The sequence below is a fragment of the Nanorana parkeri genome, unplaced genomic scaffold (genome assembly GCF_000935625.1).
Source record: "Nanorana parkeri isolate BGI_ZX_2015 unplaced genomic scaffold, ASM93562v1 scaffold5, whole genome shotgun sequence".
Classification (NCBI taxonomy): Eukaryota; Metazoa; Chordata; class Amphibia; order Anura; family Dicroglossidae; genus Nanorana; species Nanorana parkeri.
Genome location: NW_017306273.1, coordinates 5,031,352 through 5,048,384, shown reverse-complemented (window position 1 = coordinate 5,048,384; position 17,033 = coordinate 5,031,352). Strand labels below are relative to the sequence as shown.

General features: G+C 45.6%; 2 protein-coding genes across 2 annotated transcripts in view; one reads left to right on the top strand and one right to left on the bottom strand.

The window, feature by feature from the left end:
• Window positions 1-1,894, bottom strand: part of THAP7 (THAP domain containing 7) — a 15,218-nt gene extending 13,324 nt beyond the window's left edge. Inside the window, exon 1 of the mRNA XM_018576950.1 lies at window positions 1,760-1,894. The gene's annotated coding sequence lies outside the window, so the exon portion shown is untranslated. The remainder of the gene's footprint in view (window positions 1-1,759) is intronic.
• A 26-nt stretch (window positions 1,895-1,920) lies between these two features.
• Window positions 1,921-15,627, top strand: ZBTB45 (zinc finger and BTB domain containing 45). The gene is made up of 3 exons (XM_018576927.1): window positions 1,921-1,948; window positions 6,832-8,439; window positions 15,314-15,627. The coding sequence occupies exons 2-3, from the start codon at window positions 6,852-6,854 to the stop codon at window positions 15,565-15,567; spliced, it is 1,842 nt and encodes a 613-aa protein (XP_018432429.1). The 5' UTR covers window positions 1,921-1,948; window positions 6,832-6,851; the 3' UTR covers window positions 15,568-15,627.
• The last annotated feature ends 1,406 nt before the right edge of the window (window positions 15,628-17,033 follow it).

Sequence of the window (17,033 nt, the reverse complement as noted above, 5' to 3'; positions counted from 1 at the left end):
CCGGCGGCAAAAGTCACCGGGAGTCTATTTAAACAGCCCCGATGCGGGCGACGTACACTGTACGTCGTCAGTCACGAAGGGGTTAGGGATAAAACATGGCAGTGTGTGTATGGCAGAGACGTGCTGAATATATATTTGTATTTTTCGCTCTCTTTCACCAATGTGTGTAGAAGCGTCTGCATGCCGAGGTGTGTGATTTTATACACTTGTGGTCACGGAGGTGATTGGAACACCTGAATCCAATGATTTGGAGGGGCGTCCCAATACTTTTGGCAATATAGTGTATATATTTTAAGCGGGGTATCTCACCCCTGAAGAACTCGGCTCCTATATAAAGCTTTGCTGACATGGGCTGTTCATGGCAGCAGACGGTATATTTCCAGGTTTATAATTAGCAGTGACATTTGATGCCAGCTCAGACACATAAATAGAATGTATTTAAAGCACGGAGAAGAACAATGGCGACGGCTCACTCTGTGTATATTTAGATCTGAATGACATGAAGTTATATGTACTCAGTTCATTCAGTCCTACCCATGATGTATGAGGTTTGTGGTATTCGCCCCACTATAGATGTGATCCTTGCCGGGGCCAGTACACACAAAAACTTTTATTGAACTATATTGCGCAATAGCTACATATATAATTCTGCTTTGTGTGCACAAAATGCCTTGGCAAACCCAGTTATTGCCTTGTACAGTGGCAACCTCACTGGGCTGTACATAGCCTATGCAGAGAGCAGAGCTGTGGGAGGGACCCAGCAGGCCCCACCCACTACAGGAGGGGGAGGAGATAAGACCAGTCACTCTGACAAGTAAAGAGAGCAGCAGTGACCAGTCTTGTCTCCTCCCCCTCCGGTAGTGGGTGGGGCCTGTTGAATCCCTCCCACAGCTCTGCTTTCTGCACAGGCTATACACAGCATAGTGATGACGTCACTGTTATTTATATAAATTGATTTTGATTTATTGGGGAATATATTTAAAGTTGTTGTGTCCGGGCCCCTTCCATGGTTCCCCTGCATATGTTTAGGTGGGTGACATACTGGCAGTGACTGGGGCCCCTTCCATGGTTCCCCTGCATGTGTCTGGTGGCCGACATACTGGCAGTGACTGGGGCCCCTTCCACGTTTGCCCTGCATGTGTTTGGAGGGTGACATACTGGCAGTGACTGGGGCCCCTTCCATGGTTCCCCTGCATGTGTTTGGAGGGTGACATACTGGCCGTGACTGGGGCCCCTTCCATAATTCCCCTGCATGTGTTTTGAGGGTGACATACTGGCAGTGACTGGGGCCCCTTCCATTATTCCCCTGCATGGGATCGGAGGGTGACATACTGGCAGTGACTGGGGCCCCTTCCATGGTTCCCCTGCATGTGTTTGGAGGGTGACACCCTGCTGCTGCACTCCATCCTCTGCATGTTATGATAAAGAACAACACACAGAGGGTGGGCGGGGCCTGGAGATTACATGCTAATGAGATAACAGTTATCTGTCTGCTCTCTTGTCATTCAGCCCAGAGGAGCACACTGACACCGAGCACACTGCCGCCGAAACCAGCCCGCCGCCTTCTACTACACCGCCATCACGGAGCCTTATAGGTTTCCCTTTCTTTTATTTTTTTAACGTCTGTCTCCATAATAGGATCACAGCGCTGTCGCCGTCTGCACTTGTCAATAAAGTTATTTCATGTCTGGCTGGAAAGGAGAGGGCGCATGCGCAGTGGCGTCTACCCGGGAATGGGAGCATGCGCAGTGGCCCAGACCTGTCCGGGTTCTGTCTCCGCTCTCCGGCTCCAGCGGGCGGGGCGGCTACACTCAGAGACTGGCGGCGGACGGCACCACCACCACCCCTACCCAGTCACCGAACCCCAGAGGAGAACGGGCCTTAACCAGCAACACCCTGAGGGAGTCCGGCAGCGGGAACGCGCGTGCGCGCGCCCCCGGCAAGACTGGTGAGTGTGAGCGTGCACTCAGCAAAAGGAGGGGGTATACAATGTATATGGCTCTGTCTGTCTGTCTAGCTATAATACAGGTTTATAAATAAGGTGTGTGTATAATTCATGTATTCATAATAGATCAATAATGGAGCGGAATTCCTAAAACTGGAGCAGACAGAATCTTGGACAGTTGCCCGTGGCAACCTATCACCTTCACTCTTCAGTTTGTTCAGGTTAAGCTATGAAAAATTATACAGAGAAGCTAATTGGTTGCCATAGGCAACTGCTCCAGTTTTATGAATTCCTCCCAACATGTATTTATAAATAAAGTGTGTGTATATAATATATACAATGTGTGTGTATACAGTGTGTGTGTGTGTAATATATATACAATATGTGTGTGCAATATATACAATGTGTGTATATATATATATATATACACACACACACACACACACACACACACACACACACACACACACACACACACACTATATTTGGGAAGTCACGCAGTATAAGATACAATTTACCAGAAGAAGATACAAAGTATATCTTCAAGTTCCATACACCGGTGACCTGCTACACCTGAAATTATTGTTTCTGTGTGCGTAGTCTGTAGATCAGGAGTGGGCAACTCCGACCCTCCAGCTGTTGTGGAACTACAAATCCCATGAGGCATTGCAAGACTGCCAGTTATGGGCATGACTTCCCGAGGCAGTGGCATGTTGGGATTTGTAGTTAAAGCACAGTTTCCCCCGAAAATAAGACCTAGTACTATTTTTGGGAATTGCTCAAATATAAGACCTACCCCGAAAATAAGACCTAGTTGTGACCATTCCCAGGGCCGGTGGTGGCATAAGGGGGAACTTGAAGAGCCGCGGGAGAGAATCAGAGGTGCCAATGAAGCCAGCGCTAGAGGAAGCGAGGCGGCAGCGGAGGGAGCAGAGCCGCATAAGCCGATGCCTCCTCTATAGCACCGGCTCCTGTCACAGGTGGAGTCATACCAAATGCACTCCTCCTGTGAGGAATCCATAGTGAAAGCGCGCTCCGCTCATACTGGCCAGCGATTGGTTAGCAAATTGCCCTTGGAAAGGTACGGCACCCCTGGTTGCCCTGATCACCATATTTGTGTATATGAATAAGTGTGGATTGTTGTACATAAAAAAAAAAAATAAGACCTAGGGTACTTTTTTGAGCCAAAACAAATATAATATTTTCGGGGAAACACTTTATATACATTTCCTGCACCCTGCTCAGGTGTAGCAGGTCACCGGTGTATGGAACTTGTAGATCTACTTTGTCTCTTCCTCTGGTAATTGTATCTTATACTGCGTGACTTCCTATATGTACTCAGTACTTGGTTTGGGCCCCTTTTGCAGAACTTACTGCAATTACTTTTGCACAATATTCTAATTATTCGAGTTTCACCTGTGTATATATATATTAGTGTGTGTGTAATATATAGTAATGTAAATGGGTAAGCTGTATTAGTCCAGTAGAGAAGATGTAGAAAACCAAAACAAAACAGAGTACCGCAGTATACAATGATACCTTTCTTATTGGACTAACATTATTTAACAGACAAGTTTTCGAGAGTTAACCTCTCTTCTTCAGGTCGGAAGCAATACTCTATTTTTGGAATATATATATATATATATATACACACACTGTATATATTGTATACACACATTATATACATACACCCCACACATACATGCACACATTCTATATACATATTACACACACGCTCATTCATTGTATACATTACACACACAATACACAGTATGTACATATTACACAAAGACATCCATTGTCTATATTACACACATGTACACACACACTGTATATATTACACACACACATTGTATATATTACACACACACACTGTATATATTACACACACACACACACACTGTATATATTACACACAGGTATACAAGCTTGTCTAGTATTATGACGGTGTTTATATTTCCCCACATTTAGCTATTCCTAGGATATTACAGATACAATAATACACATCCTCCCCCCGCCTGGTCTATCGTGTCTTCCACCCTCTCATTATGTGCAGACATTGTGAGTTTAGAGATCTCATGTAATGACGGGTTAGTCAGGGAATTTTCTTGCAGTCACATATATATATACAGAAGGAAGTGCGATAGTTTTGGAGACGTTTTCAGATAACAGATTCTTCTTCCCTGACCCTCCAATCTGCAGAATGCAAACACGCTCAGTACCTCTCTGTCATACGTGCACAGATCTTGTGTTTTGTCTCTTTTATAGAAAAGAAAACCTGTTACTGTTCCAGAAATTCACTCGGCTCCTAACTTCCTGTTGTGGGCTGATGCCACAACCTTTCCTAGTTGTCTTCTGTTAAACTACAGAATCCCTCCCCCTCTCTTCACAAAATGGGAGGATTGGTTTGTAGTCCAAGTTAAGAACTGGGAGGGCTAATGATAAGTCTGAGCAGGATGGCACTGGATTTCCAGCAGGATTTACACTGTTAATGGTATATTTAAAGGGTAAGTTCACCTGTTTATTAAAAAATGAAGCCATGAACTTACTCACAACTCCCCCCACCCGCCGTTGCCACTGCAATTAACTGTTCATATGACATACACTCGATGCCCACACCAGCCGCGTAATGGCCACACGCTTCAAAACTTCACTACGCAGCCCAGTCATTGGTCAGCAAGGCCATGCGACCACACCGACCAATGGGAATCTGTTCTAAGCTTTCTTTCTTCCGAAACGGCATCCCAGAAGGAAAAAGAGGTTCACTGTGGCCAAAGAGAATCTCTTCTGTCTTCCTGGAACCTGAAGAAATAAGGTTTAGAAGAGCTTATTGGTCACGTGGCCTCACCAACCAATGAGAATCTCTTTTTTATCACAACTGAGGTACGAGGGGAAGGGGAGGGGCTTTTAACTGTTTTGCTAATTGTGTTTCCTGTAGAAGGTGGAACCAATCATCTATCAGGTTGCTGTCCTGGAAGATTCCTAGAAATACCGTTACCGGTAAGTCTAACGGAACATTTCTTCCAGGACCTCCTATGGGAAGAATAGAAGGTTTAGAAGAGATTCTTATTGGTCACGTGACTGCACTGACCAATGAGAATCTCTTCTTTCTTCCAGGACCCCATATGGGAAGATTAGAAGGTTTAGAAGAGATTCTTATTGGTCACATGGTCTCACCAACCAATGAGAATTTCTTCCATGATCACGTATGAGGAAAATAGAAGGTTTAGAAGAGATTCTTATTGGTCATGTGACTACACTGACCGATGAAAATCTCTGCCTCCTTCAGTGTTTTGGAAGACTAAAGGCTCAGAAGAGGTTCTCATTGCTCGGTATGGTCACATGGCTGCACTGACCGATGACTGGTCACCATTTTCAACATTATGTTACTACTCAACCTCCGGGCTGTGTACAAGTGTGCAGCCCATTAAACCGCCTGGCATGGCCGTCGGGAAGTCATCATCTAAGTATCTAAGTGCAGGGGGACCGGGGGGTGTGGTGGGGAGGGTGTTGTGATATAATTTACCTCCTTTTTATGAGGAGGTGACCTTACCCTTTAACAGGCAGCAGATAAGAGAAGTTCTCTGCCCGAGACTAGCCGAAAGCTTGCTTTACCCGCTGCTCTGCTACAAGCTGAAGCTCATGTACACAAACCCTCTGCGTATATAGAACGTGTCTGCCTTCTGGCAGGTACAGTCTTATATCTGTGGGTAGGCATACCGTTCTTTTGTTTTGGTACAAGTCTGCCGGGCCTGACTGAGTGTGCGGCTGAGATTTGCAGGGAGGTGGAGGAACTGGCAGATACACAGAGAGCCACTAGAGGGAGCACTCTCAGCTCTACATGTAGACACACAGCAATGGAAATCTAGCCCGGCCGGCATGTACGATCACTTTAAAGAGGATTAGTCACTCCTTGGCTTACGCAGAATCTAAATATTCTGTCCCAAATCATAAATCTGTTTACATATGAAAGATGTATATGTGCTCCTGGATTCGTCAAGCTTGAGAGTCAGGGGTGGGAGATCAGATGGAAAATGTCAGTTTCTCATGTCGCTTGTCTGACCTCACATACTGCAAACCCGAGCTGGGAGACTGTGTGAGGTCAGGCAGTGGGTAGAGCATTCCACTTCAATTCTTCAAGTGAAGTCCGACACGGAGTAAATAAGGAGAATATACATAATCCATCATAAAAGGACAAAAAAAAAAGAAAACCGGGTGCTGTACATAGCTTCCTGAAAACATGACAGCACCCTGCCTCAGTAGGACTGACTCTTGGGAGGAGTTATGTAAATATCAAAATGTCTTGATGGGTGGTTGGAAGTCTATAAAAGTGGGCATTCCTAGTCAGAATGGATTTGAATGCAGAACCCCCAAGGTAACGCCCACATGTGATGCTGAGCCTCCATGATTGAAGGAACTGAAATCCAATGAATGAAAGAGGAGGACCAGGGACAGTCAGGTTGGGTAGGAAGGAGCTAGATGATGAATGTCCTCCAGCCAGGAAATGAGGTGGGCTCTATCTGACTTGCTACAGGTTCTAAAGTACATTGTGAGAAGATCACAGATTAATACTTACACCTCCCACACCACCGATCTGCGGTGTCTTCTGGAGCATTGGTGGTTGAAACGACTTGAGCATCCACCACCATTTTGAGTGTGTCGTATGCATGTATTCCACGCTAGCCACTCTGGTTTCTTCCTCCGGTCACTACTATATCCTGGAGATGCGTAGGGTCAGAGGAAGGAATCGCTGCAGTAGAGGAGACCAAGTATCCCACACACCCAAAAGTTTGCTGGATGCTTGGATCAGCCAGTGAAGCTCCAGAAGACAGTGCAGATCATTGATGCTGGACCTATTATAATTGTTTCTCTCTCTCTCTCTGCAGCAAACTACTTGTTCTCAAAGATGGCTGATGCGGTTCATTACATCCACCTGCAGAACTTCAGCAAGAGTCTCCTGGAGACCCTGAACGCCCAGCGTCTGGGTGGGCATTTCTGTGACGTCACCGTGCACATCCACGATGCGACTCTACGAGCCCATCGCTGTGTGTTGGCAGCAGGGAGCCCCTTCTTCCATGACAAGCTTCTCCTGGGTTACTCAGAGATCGAGGTTCCGCCAGTGGTACCAACTCAGGTGGTTCAGCAGTTGGTGGAGTTCATGTACAGCGGGTCGCTGGTTGTAGCCCAGTCTGAGGCTCTACAGATCTTGACGGCGGCCAGTATCCTTCAGATTAAAACTGTCATTGACGAATGCACACAGATCATATCGCAGAGTCGGGCAAACAAGCCCGTGACTATTGCTACAGCCATGGCGCCATGTGGGCCTCAGAGCCGCTCTTCCATGAACAAGAGCCAAGAGCAGCCCACCAAAGATCCGGAATGCTCAGCAGCTTTGGGCATAAGGGACTCAACTTGCTCTTTGCCATCTTCTTTACGATCCAACGACATGGAGATCATGTCCCAGATAGGGACGGTTAGCGAAGCGCCAAAGTTACTTTGCGCCTCGGAAGTGCGCTACAAGCTGAGAGATATGCTGTCGGCGCAGCAGCGCCAGCTTTCGGAAGTCAGGGAGATAACCGTGCCGGAGGTTGAGCACGTCCCGGACAACGATGGAATGTCGACAGCTTACTTGACGCAAGCGGAGGCACCACAGAGCTGCCACAGCCGAAAACAGCGGCAGCCGGTGCGTCTGCAGATCTCAGACTCTGTCCCCGTGATCATTAAGGACGAAGAGGAGGAAGAAGAGGAAGAAGATGATGGGAACGGAAAAGATGATAACGAGGATGAAAAGGGAGCTGTGTTCACAGAGTGTAGCGGAGGATTCACCAGCTGCAGCGAAAACGAGAAAGTCAGAAGTCCGGACGATAAAGTCCGTAACGCCGGCAATGGGCGGAAAGACTCCACGACCGGCCAGATGGAATTTCCTGCTGAGGGGCAGGACTTCTTTGCCAACCAGGATGTTTTTTCGGAAACCTTTATCCCTCCTTGGCAAAGCGAGGAGAACCTGCCAGAAGGCAATAGGGAAACTTCCATAGACAATGGTGACAAGTTCAGGCCGGACTGTAGCTTGGAGAGCTCCAGCCTTAGGAACCTGGCTGTGGTGGCCGGCTCTGACTTCAAGCCCAACCCCCCCTTTAATGCCAGAGTCGGGGAAACAAGGGGACTCCCGTTTGTGGCATCAGTCCTTAATCGAGATCTCAAGAACTCTGTCTCGGCTGCTGTGGCCACAGGTTCTTCCAGCATCTTCCAGTTCCACCTGACGCACCCGACCCAAAACCAGTCTGGAGTCACGCAGAGCTTTTTCAGTGTTCAGCAAGACGGCTCCAGCAACGTTGTCCAAATGAATTCGAATATAGTCCCTGGAAACCTGCAGAACGACCAGACCCAGCGTCCAGGACCTTCACGGAACCCCGAACCGTCCTACGTCTGCAGTCACTGTCAGAAAACCTTCAGTTCTCGGAAGAACTACACCAAACACATGTTCATCCATTCTGGTAAGTGCTCCGTAGCTGTTATGTAGTTGTCACTTAAAGGACTACTAACTTTAGAGGTTTTTGTAAGTCTATGAGAGGGATTTATCAAAATCTGGAGCAACCAATCAGCTTCTCTCTTTCATTTTCAAATCTACATTTGTTCCCCATGGTCCCTGTGTGTGTGGTAAAGTAGTCACTGTTCGAAGCTCACTCCTGTGATGGACTACAATTGCAATACAAATTGGTAGGGATGCACCAATACAGGTATTTCGGTATCGTGTAAGAATACCGATATTTTGCTTTCGTTCCTCGCCGATACCGAGTACTGTTATGGGTGCTTCCGCTGGCATGGAGCCGGCTTACCAGGCAATTAGAAAGCCGGGTGGTGGGTAATGACATGCTGGCCGGCTTCCTGATTGCCTAGGAAGCCGGCTCCATGTTGTGTGCCGGCTTGATTGACTGGGAAGCCAGTTTCCTGGCTAATCACAATTGGCATAGAGTCAGCTTCCTGATTGGCCGGGAAGCCGGTTCGATGCTGATTCCGACTTCCCAGCACAATCAGCCTGGTGCTGGCTTCCTGGCTAATTAGGAGGCGGGTCATTACTTGGCGTCCAGCTTCCTGATCGCACAGGTAGCTGGCTCCATGTTCCCCTACGGCACTACCGGTCAGAGGAAATCTTTCTTCCTCTGACCGGAGGGTGTTGGAGCATTTGGGCGAGTACCAGTACTCGCCCAAATACTCGATATCGGCACCGATACTGATACTAGTATCGTTATCGGTGCATCCTTTCAAATGAGTAAACTAAACCTGAGATTGTAGTCCATCACAGGAGCGAGCTTGGAGCGGTGACTACTTTACAGCACACACAGGGACCATGGGGAACAAAAGTAGCCTCCCTCCAGAAGGAAGGACAGTGTCAGCACCAATTCAGAGATGATTGGAGGATCTACAGCCAAGTGATACACAAATAAGATACATTGTTGTTAATTAAGGTACCTGAATGTATTTTTAAGATTTAACTTCTAAGGTTAGTGTCACTTTAATAACGATCAGCATTGGTTCTGCTCTGGTGCTGATGTTACTGTAGCTTTATGCACCTTTTTAGAATCTTGTACAAACAACCCCCAATCTATACACAATCCACACCTATACCATGTGCGGTCCTGTGTGGCTGACTTTTTTTTTTGGCTCAGCTGTTAAACCGCAGCCACTTTCAGTATTTTTGAACCACCCGGGGCTTTGCGGATGTTGCCACAAGTTCCATTGCTTTTATTAGTAATATTAAACACCTTCAACAGTGCCAGTTTTGCACCAGCTCACCGACAGCCCTCAAGTCTATGGCAGAAAGTTTGAGCCAAGAGCATCTCTGGTGGACCAGCTTTGTGTGCAGCTCGGGGCTTGTTTGGATTATTGCTGTGCACTTCAACTGTGTGAGATATACATTTAACAGTTAGTGCTTCTTTTACTTGGCATGAAAGTTTATTTTCGTACTAGTCTGCCACATGCTCCTTTATTATTGTATATAACTGATAGAAATCATGCACTTTTGTGATATTAAAGTGACACCAAACTCAGGAGTTAAATCTTAAAAATGCATTCAAGTTCCTTCTCTATTAACAATACTGGACCTTATTAATGTATCACTCAACTGTAGATCCTCAAATCATCTCTGAATTGGTGCTGACACTGTCCTTCCTTCTGGAGGGGGGCTACGTCTGTTCCCCATGGTCCCCGGGTGTGTTGTAAAGTAGTCACCGCTCCAAGCTCGCTCCCGGGATGGACTACAATCTCAATGCAAATTAGTAAACAACATGAGATTGTAGTCCATCACAGGAGTGATTTTGTAGTGGTGACTACTTTACAACACACACAGGGACCATGGGAAACAAAAGTAGTCACCCTCCAGAAGGAAGGACAGTGTCAGCACCAATTCAGAGATGATTGGAGGATCTACAGCCCAGTGATTTAACTCCTGAGTTTAGTGTCACTTTAATCATAGGAGTAAATATGACATATGAATATTCTGGCGATGAGCTCCAAAGAATAGTACGTGCCTTCTACAGCAGTTCTGCGATATAAATCTGAAGAGCAGGGGAGATCAGATTACACTTATTGCAAAATGAGTCACACAGGATAACATAGTCTTCCCCCTCTCCTAGTAGATATGGCACCATCTGCCTTTTATATTCTGGGGGCTGATCGCCGTGCAGGCGTTGCAGGGATTTCTTATATTAGAAAGCCCAGCATACTTTGCACACTGGGTCATGGAAGCACCTCGTGATATGTCTATGTAACATGTAAGGATTATATTCTTCCTTAAAGTTTTGACCCAGAAATAGACTCCTCTGTATGCAGCTAACAAAAGAATGATTTTCATGCAGCTGACTTCCACCCCCTGACTGTGTTTGGTTATTTTTGTCTAGATTGTTTAGGAGATTGGCTAAAATACCAGAAGAGCATGTTGGCCGCTTATAGCATGGCAGTGAGAGGTATTATTACTGGGCTTAAATTGGCCCCTGAGCTTTGCTCCGGGACTCTGGTGTCAGGCAATGGCTTATATCATCCTCCATGCTGGCATAGACTGGAGCAGTGTCTATGAGAGGTCTGCTGCCCTAAATATATTACAGTTTGTGTAGGCCTTGAGTTCCCAAGTGCTGCATTGCTAGGCTGCTGTTTGAGGTCCCCCGAGGCATGAGAATCGGTAGCGCAATCCAATGATTTTCAGGCTGATTGGACAGCAGCGTCACTTCCATGGGTCAGGTTAGAAGACTTGTTCTGATCCCTTCTGTTCATAAGTCATCATCTACCTGTCAATCTCTCTCCCCATCACTCCACTTTTTCATCCGGCATAAACAAATTCTTATCAGATTCATGTTTCAGGAAAGGCCCTCTGTATTCGTGAGCATTACCATTAGGCTAGCATTTTGTGACGGCACTGGCACAGTCCATGGTTTGGCGCTATTGGCTACCCCTGTGGGATAAATGATGTGCTTGAGCTGGGGCCGCTTTGCAAATTTTATAAGAGAAGCCAAAGGTATGAATTGATATTGCCAAACATCTATCTATCAATCCAGAGTGTATCATTCTGGTTGATAGACCAGGGCACAACCCATGGGAAGAATGGTGTCATAAACTGCTTTCCTGCACTATCCATTCATCAACACAATGATTTGTATTTATTACAGGCACTCCAATGGCTCTGCCGAACCTCTGGTAGGAGGCAATCGGTTTTCGGCTGATCATTTTCCGCCTGGCTCAGTCCACTTTGTTTCGCTAGGTGGTGGTTACAGGGCCGACCGCAGTTTGAATTTGTCCCGATTCTGCAGGAACCCACATAGATTTTTATTTATTTCATGCATTTATATAGTGCCAACAATTTATATAGTCAGTGTCCCTGCTCTCAAAGAGCTTACAATCTAAGGTCTCTATCTCACATACATATACTAAGGCTGTATTAGACAGGAGCCACTTGCCCTACCAGCGTGTCTTTTGGAATGTTGGCAGAAGATGGAGGACACCCACATAAGCACAGGGAGAACCTTTTGCTGGGATTCAAATCGAGGACCCCAGTGCCGGAAGGCAGAAGTGCTAACCACTAAGCTTCTTTACTGCCGGGTTATTCATATTTTTAATTTAAACAGTACCCTATATTAAGAGACACTTTGGCTTTACCCCTACCCTGGATACCCCCAATCTGATGAACCTCTGCCTCTGTCCATTGTGCAATATTGGGTCTGAAAATCACATTGTTATACATAGAGCAACTGGTTTCACCCTAACACACACACACATACACACACCCCCCATATCAGTCAGTTTCCCCATCCACGCTATACTCCATTGTTGGCTGTTGTATTCGGACAATCATGGCGCTGCTGAACAGTGATTGCATCTGATGGGATGTAGTCACTGGATATTTGACCCACCCAACTCAATTTTGAAAACTGCCTTTTCGGGCCAGGTGGTTTGGACAGGGCCATCCACGGCTTGAGTTTTGGTTGGCTCTGCAAGAACCATCTGAAATTGGAGCCATCTATGGAGGCCTTCATATGGTCTGCTTTCAAAGTCCATTGGCCTTTGATCAGATCTCCTTTCCAGAGGTGATTAGCGCAGCTAAAATGGTTGTGGCACTTAACATTTCTGGTCTATTTAGGCCACAGTCCAGAGCTGACAGCTGATGGAACTGTTCTCTTTTTAAAGCTGTCCTATCTCAAGTCATGTGAGAGAGCCAATCACAAATATCTGACAGTTGGCGATCCACAACTATTCGAAGAGGCAGTTGAGCCGGAATCCTGAGAATTACATTATGGGAATGTCTAAACGAGCTTTTCAGTGGACTAGATCTAAACCCAATCACTAAAATCTCATATAAGTTTTAATATGCCAACAAAGCTGCAAACGGTTTCAACCTTTTTAAATCTGCAGCTTTCTTGAAAATATTACCGGGTGATCCTTCCTGTTGCAAGGTGACAACGGAAAGAATTGCCGCTTCTCGTTTCATACAAGTGATCAGATCACTATGTTCACTTAGCTCTGCTTGTCCAGAGCGGGGCTAACTGTACAAAAAAACTACTCGCCCGGCGCCCGAAACTACATGTCCCGGGAGTCGGGCGATAGGAATTCCACACCCCTGCTGTCAGAGGAAATCTTCCAATAACCGTAAGTTCAGGTATCGGAGCATTTGGGCGAGCTTGAGTACTCGCCCAAATACTCGATATCGACACAGTTACCGATAGTAACTTTGTCGATATCGAGTGTTTAGTATCAGTATCGTGCATCCTTAATACTGTATATAGAAAATAGAAAGCATGACACTTGTTTGATACACAACGCTCTAGCAATCTTAATTGTCATCCAGTTAGAGTTTAGGTGTACATAGAAAAATAATCCATTCTGTTACACATGGGAAGAAATTCCTTTATTTTGGAGTCAGTTGCTGAGTAAAATAATTGTAGTGAATTCTTTCCATGACCTCCTAAATCAGCGGGACATGTGTTTACAAAGAATAAATATTTCCTCACAGTTTCGTCCTTTGTATAACTGGCTGATGTAGCTCTGTCGTAGAAGTGTAGCTACGTGGGCCTCCATCTTTAAATATTATGTCATTCTAATGTGCAAATATTTCCCCTGCTCTGTAAACACTTCTATTTTCTAAACCGTCTTTGGAGGTTGGGAAGTCCAGTGAATGAGATTGTTGATGATCTCTGGGAGGCACAACTGAATCTGTAGTATGTACATTGAATAAAGACAATCATTAGAAGATAATTCTGGGATGGGAACGTAAACAATGGGCTGTTAAAGGGAACATATAGTTGTTCATATATTTATTAAAATATATCATTACTTTTTAGTTGGATAAATATAATATTTTGGGGTTGATTTACTAAAGGCAGGTAAGCTGTTCAATGTGCAAGGGAGTTTTCACTATGCAAAATAATTTTCCCTTAGCTTCGTGAACGTGGTTAAAATTTTGCAAAGAATACCCAATTATGTGCAAGAAGAAAAAAATATTTTTGATTGCACATGGTTCACCCCCAAAAGAAAGCTATACTCGCCCAATGCTCTGAGCCGGTGTTCTGTTGAGGTGGCCAGCTCGTTGAGATCTCCAACTCGTGACGTCACGTCCGTTGTAGATTACGACGAGAGGGCGATAGTGCGCCAGCCGTCACAGTTTTTGCAATCCTCGTTGACTTCTCCAGTTGCCGTAGGTGCACCTGTGCGGCTTCTAAATTGTCATCGAGTTCTCCAACTCCCGGTAGGTGCTTGCGGCATCGGGTGCCCACTCAGGGGCGCTGCCGCAGATTGTGGAGCTTGATACTTCTCTTGGGTGGCTGCGCAGGCACACTGACGGGAGTTGGAGGTTTCAACGAGTTGGAGAATTGGATAGAACACCGGCTTGTTCTTAGACTAGTCCTTTCAGACTCTCTCCCCCTCCTCTGCAGTGGTCTAAGGTTCTGCAAATCATCACGTCCAATACACAGTGTATAGACCTGAGGAAGATTCCAGTGCTGTGGGGGAGGAGACAGGCTGGAGGGAGCACTGTGACAGATGGCCGGCTTGGAGCTGCAAGGGTTAAAATTTTCTGGAGTTTTTAAGCTTAGGGGAAATTTCCGTGCAAAATGAAAAATTTCTTGCAAATTGAACAGCTTTTTTGCCTTCAGTAAACCAACCCCATTGTGCATCTGTTTTTGAGTCTATTTAGGTCCAAAGTTCTAAATCAGATGAGAGGTCAGATTACATAGACTGCTAAGTGCCACAGTCGTCCACATGTGAGAGGCAGCCACATGTGGGGAGGAGACACTCGCTGTCAAAGGCTGACTGGCCAATCACCGACCCCAAAGCAGAACAGCTGGTAGTACAGGAAGAGAAACAGGTTGAGTTTTAGGATGTCTTGTGTATATTTGGACAATCTCAATGGGTTCGAGGGCGTAAGTAGGCTTTTTAAAAAATGTATGTTTCCTTGAGAATGCCAGTTTGTGTGAACACTAATATAGAAACCAATTTTATGGAAGTAACAAAAGTATCATTTCAGCCGCCAGATTAAAAATATAGGAAGTCGCACATCTCTAAACTTCCTCCAGGATGTGATATTATCTAGTGCAGGAGGAAGTGAAATCCCTTCCTTCTTCATAAAGTAGGATAGGATTGGTTTGTAGGCTGGGGAGGAGACAATGTGTTCTTCTTCCCCTTCTGCTCCCACCCTCCCGTCCTTCCTGACCATCTGACCATGCACTCCTGACCATCTGACCATGCACTATCTATAATTGTCCTACAGTGGCGTGACAGGAAGGGACATCACCTAATTTGTAAATAACATGAGGTATTTGTATGAATATATTATATGAAATATCCATTGCTGGCCTAATGTATTTTTTTGTGTTCCCCTTCCTCCAGGAGAGAAGCCACACCAGTGCAGCATCTGCTGGCGCTCCTTCTCGTTAAGGGATTATCTCCTCAAACACATGGTGACCCACACTGGCGTCCGAGCTTTCCAGTGTTCCATCTGCTGCAAACGCTTCACCCAGAAGAGCTCGCTCAACGTCCACATGCGCACCCATCGCCCCGAACGCTTCCAATGTTGCTTCTGCAATAAGTACTTTTCCCATCGCACCCTCCTGGAGAGACACATTGCCACACATACCGCCTGATATGCCAACCCTCTCGGCAACTGACAGCCGCCACATTATGCCAGCCGCTTCTTGGCCTGGATTCTGTTGACGGATATTTGGAGAGGGACAGGACTTGGCGCCATCAGCCTTGTCCTTGCGATCGATCTCCCCAAAGACTTTGTACTGAGGTTTATCAATTTATTTGTTACAGTACACAGCGCTTGTCATATGGTATTCTAAGGTGGGTTAACCATGCGAAGAAGGGAATGAAAAGCACTCGAATTGTGACTTCATTCTCTCTTGACTTTGAATAAAGGATGAGGATTTTCTACACTAATTGGCATGCAAGCACTATTAAATATGCATGCCCTTGGACAGATTGTCCTACAGATCCCCTAGCCAGTAGTGGATCTCTAGAGGCCAGCATTGAGATGTCCAGAGTGGGGATTATGTTCCCTGGTGGAACATAATTATTTTTGTTTTTATTTCATATCAGTTAGGAACCCAGCAGTATTGTGATCCATCATCTGTTTTTAAGGCAGAGCTTCGCTGGTTTGGTTCGCTTTGGGTTGGAATAGGGTAAGGCGAGTCTGCTGTTATTAATACGGCTAGCCTTGTTGCCGCTGTCCTGTAACACTGCAGACAATGGAAGACCCTTCACTCTTCAACGCTTTCTCCATTCATAAGCCTGAGTGTAATTATGGCTGGAGGACAACAAGACCTGGAGGCCATAGTTCGGGACCTGAGACCAGCAGGACCACGGCAAAGGTGCAAGTTGTACTTGCATAGCAAACTTTCGAAGGAAAACAAACTGTGTTGCTCGTTGCAACAGATCACATTCACCTTTTTTTCATTCTCGTGCACTCAGCATCTGTTTTGGTTGGACAACGCAAATATCTCTTTTTATAATGTCCGGTGTAGTAGAAGCATCTTTCATCATGTACTTTACAAATCATTATTTTTCAGTAACCTAACTTTGTGATTTTTAAGCTCATCATGTTGTGAACTGTTTAGGAGGAACGGTAAATCCAAAGTGCAAGTTGGCCTATTTAGAAGAACTATTAATGTATAATGACACCACTATCATGGTTCGCTAAATTCTAATGGAGATCACAGCCAAACCCCCTGGGCAGGGGTCTGTTTTTGCCTTTCTGGTGGTAAAATGACTCCCTGACCCACAGAGTCAATCAAACCAATTTCCTGCCTTTAAAATCTTTTTAATTGTAACAGTGGGTACTATTGGTCATCCGAAAACGATCTTGCCCTCTCCTAAATTTTATTAGGTTTGCCATTTCTTTTGTATGTGGTATGGCATTCCACAGCATTGTCACACACAGGTGTTTGTGTATATATATTAATTTATATACAATAAGTGGCCAGAGAAACGGAAACCAACTGTTTATCACTGTGCTGGACCATGTATGGTCCTGATAAGTCATTATGTGGTGCTTGTGGCTCCTCAATACTTGAAGCTTCCCACGTCATTCTCGCAATCCTTGCCTCTG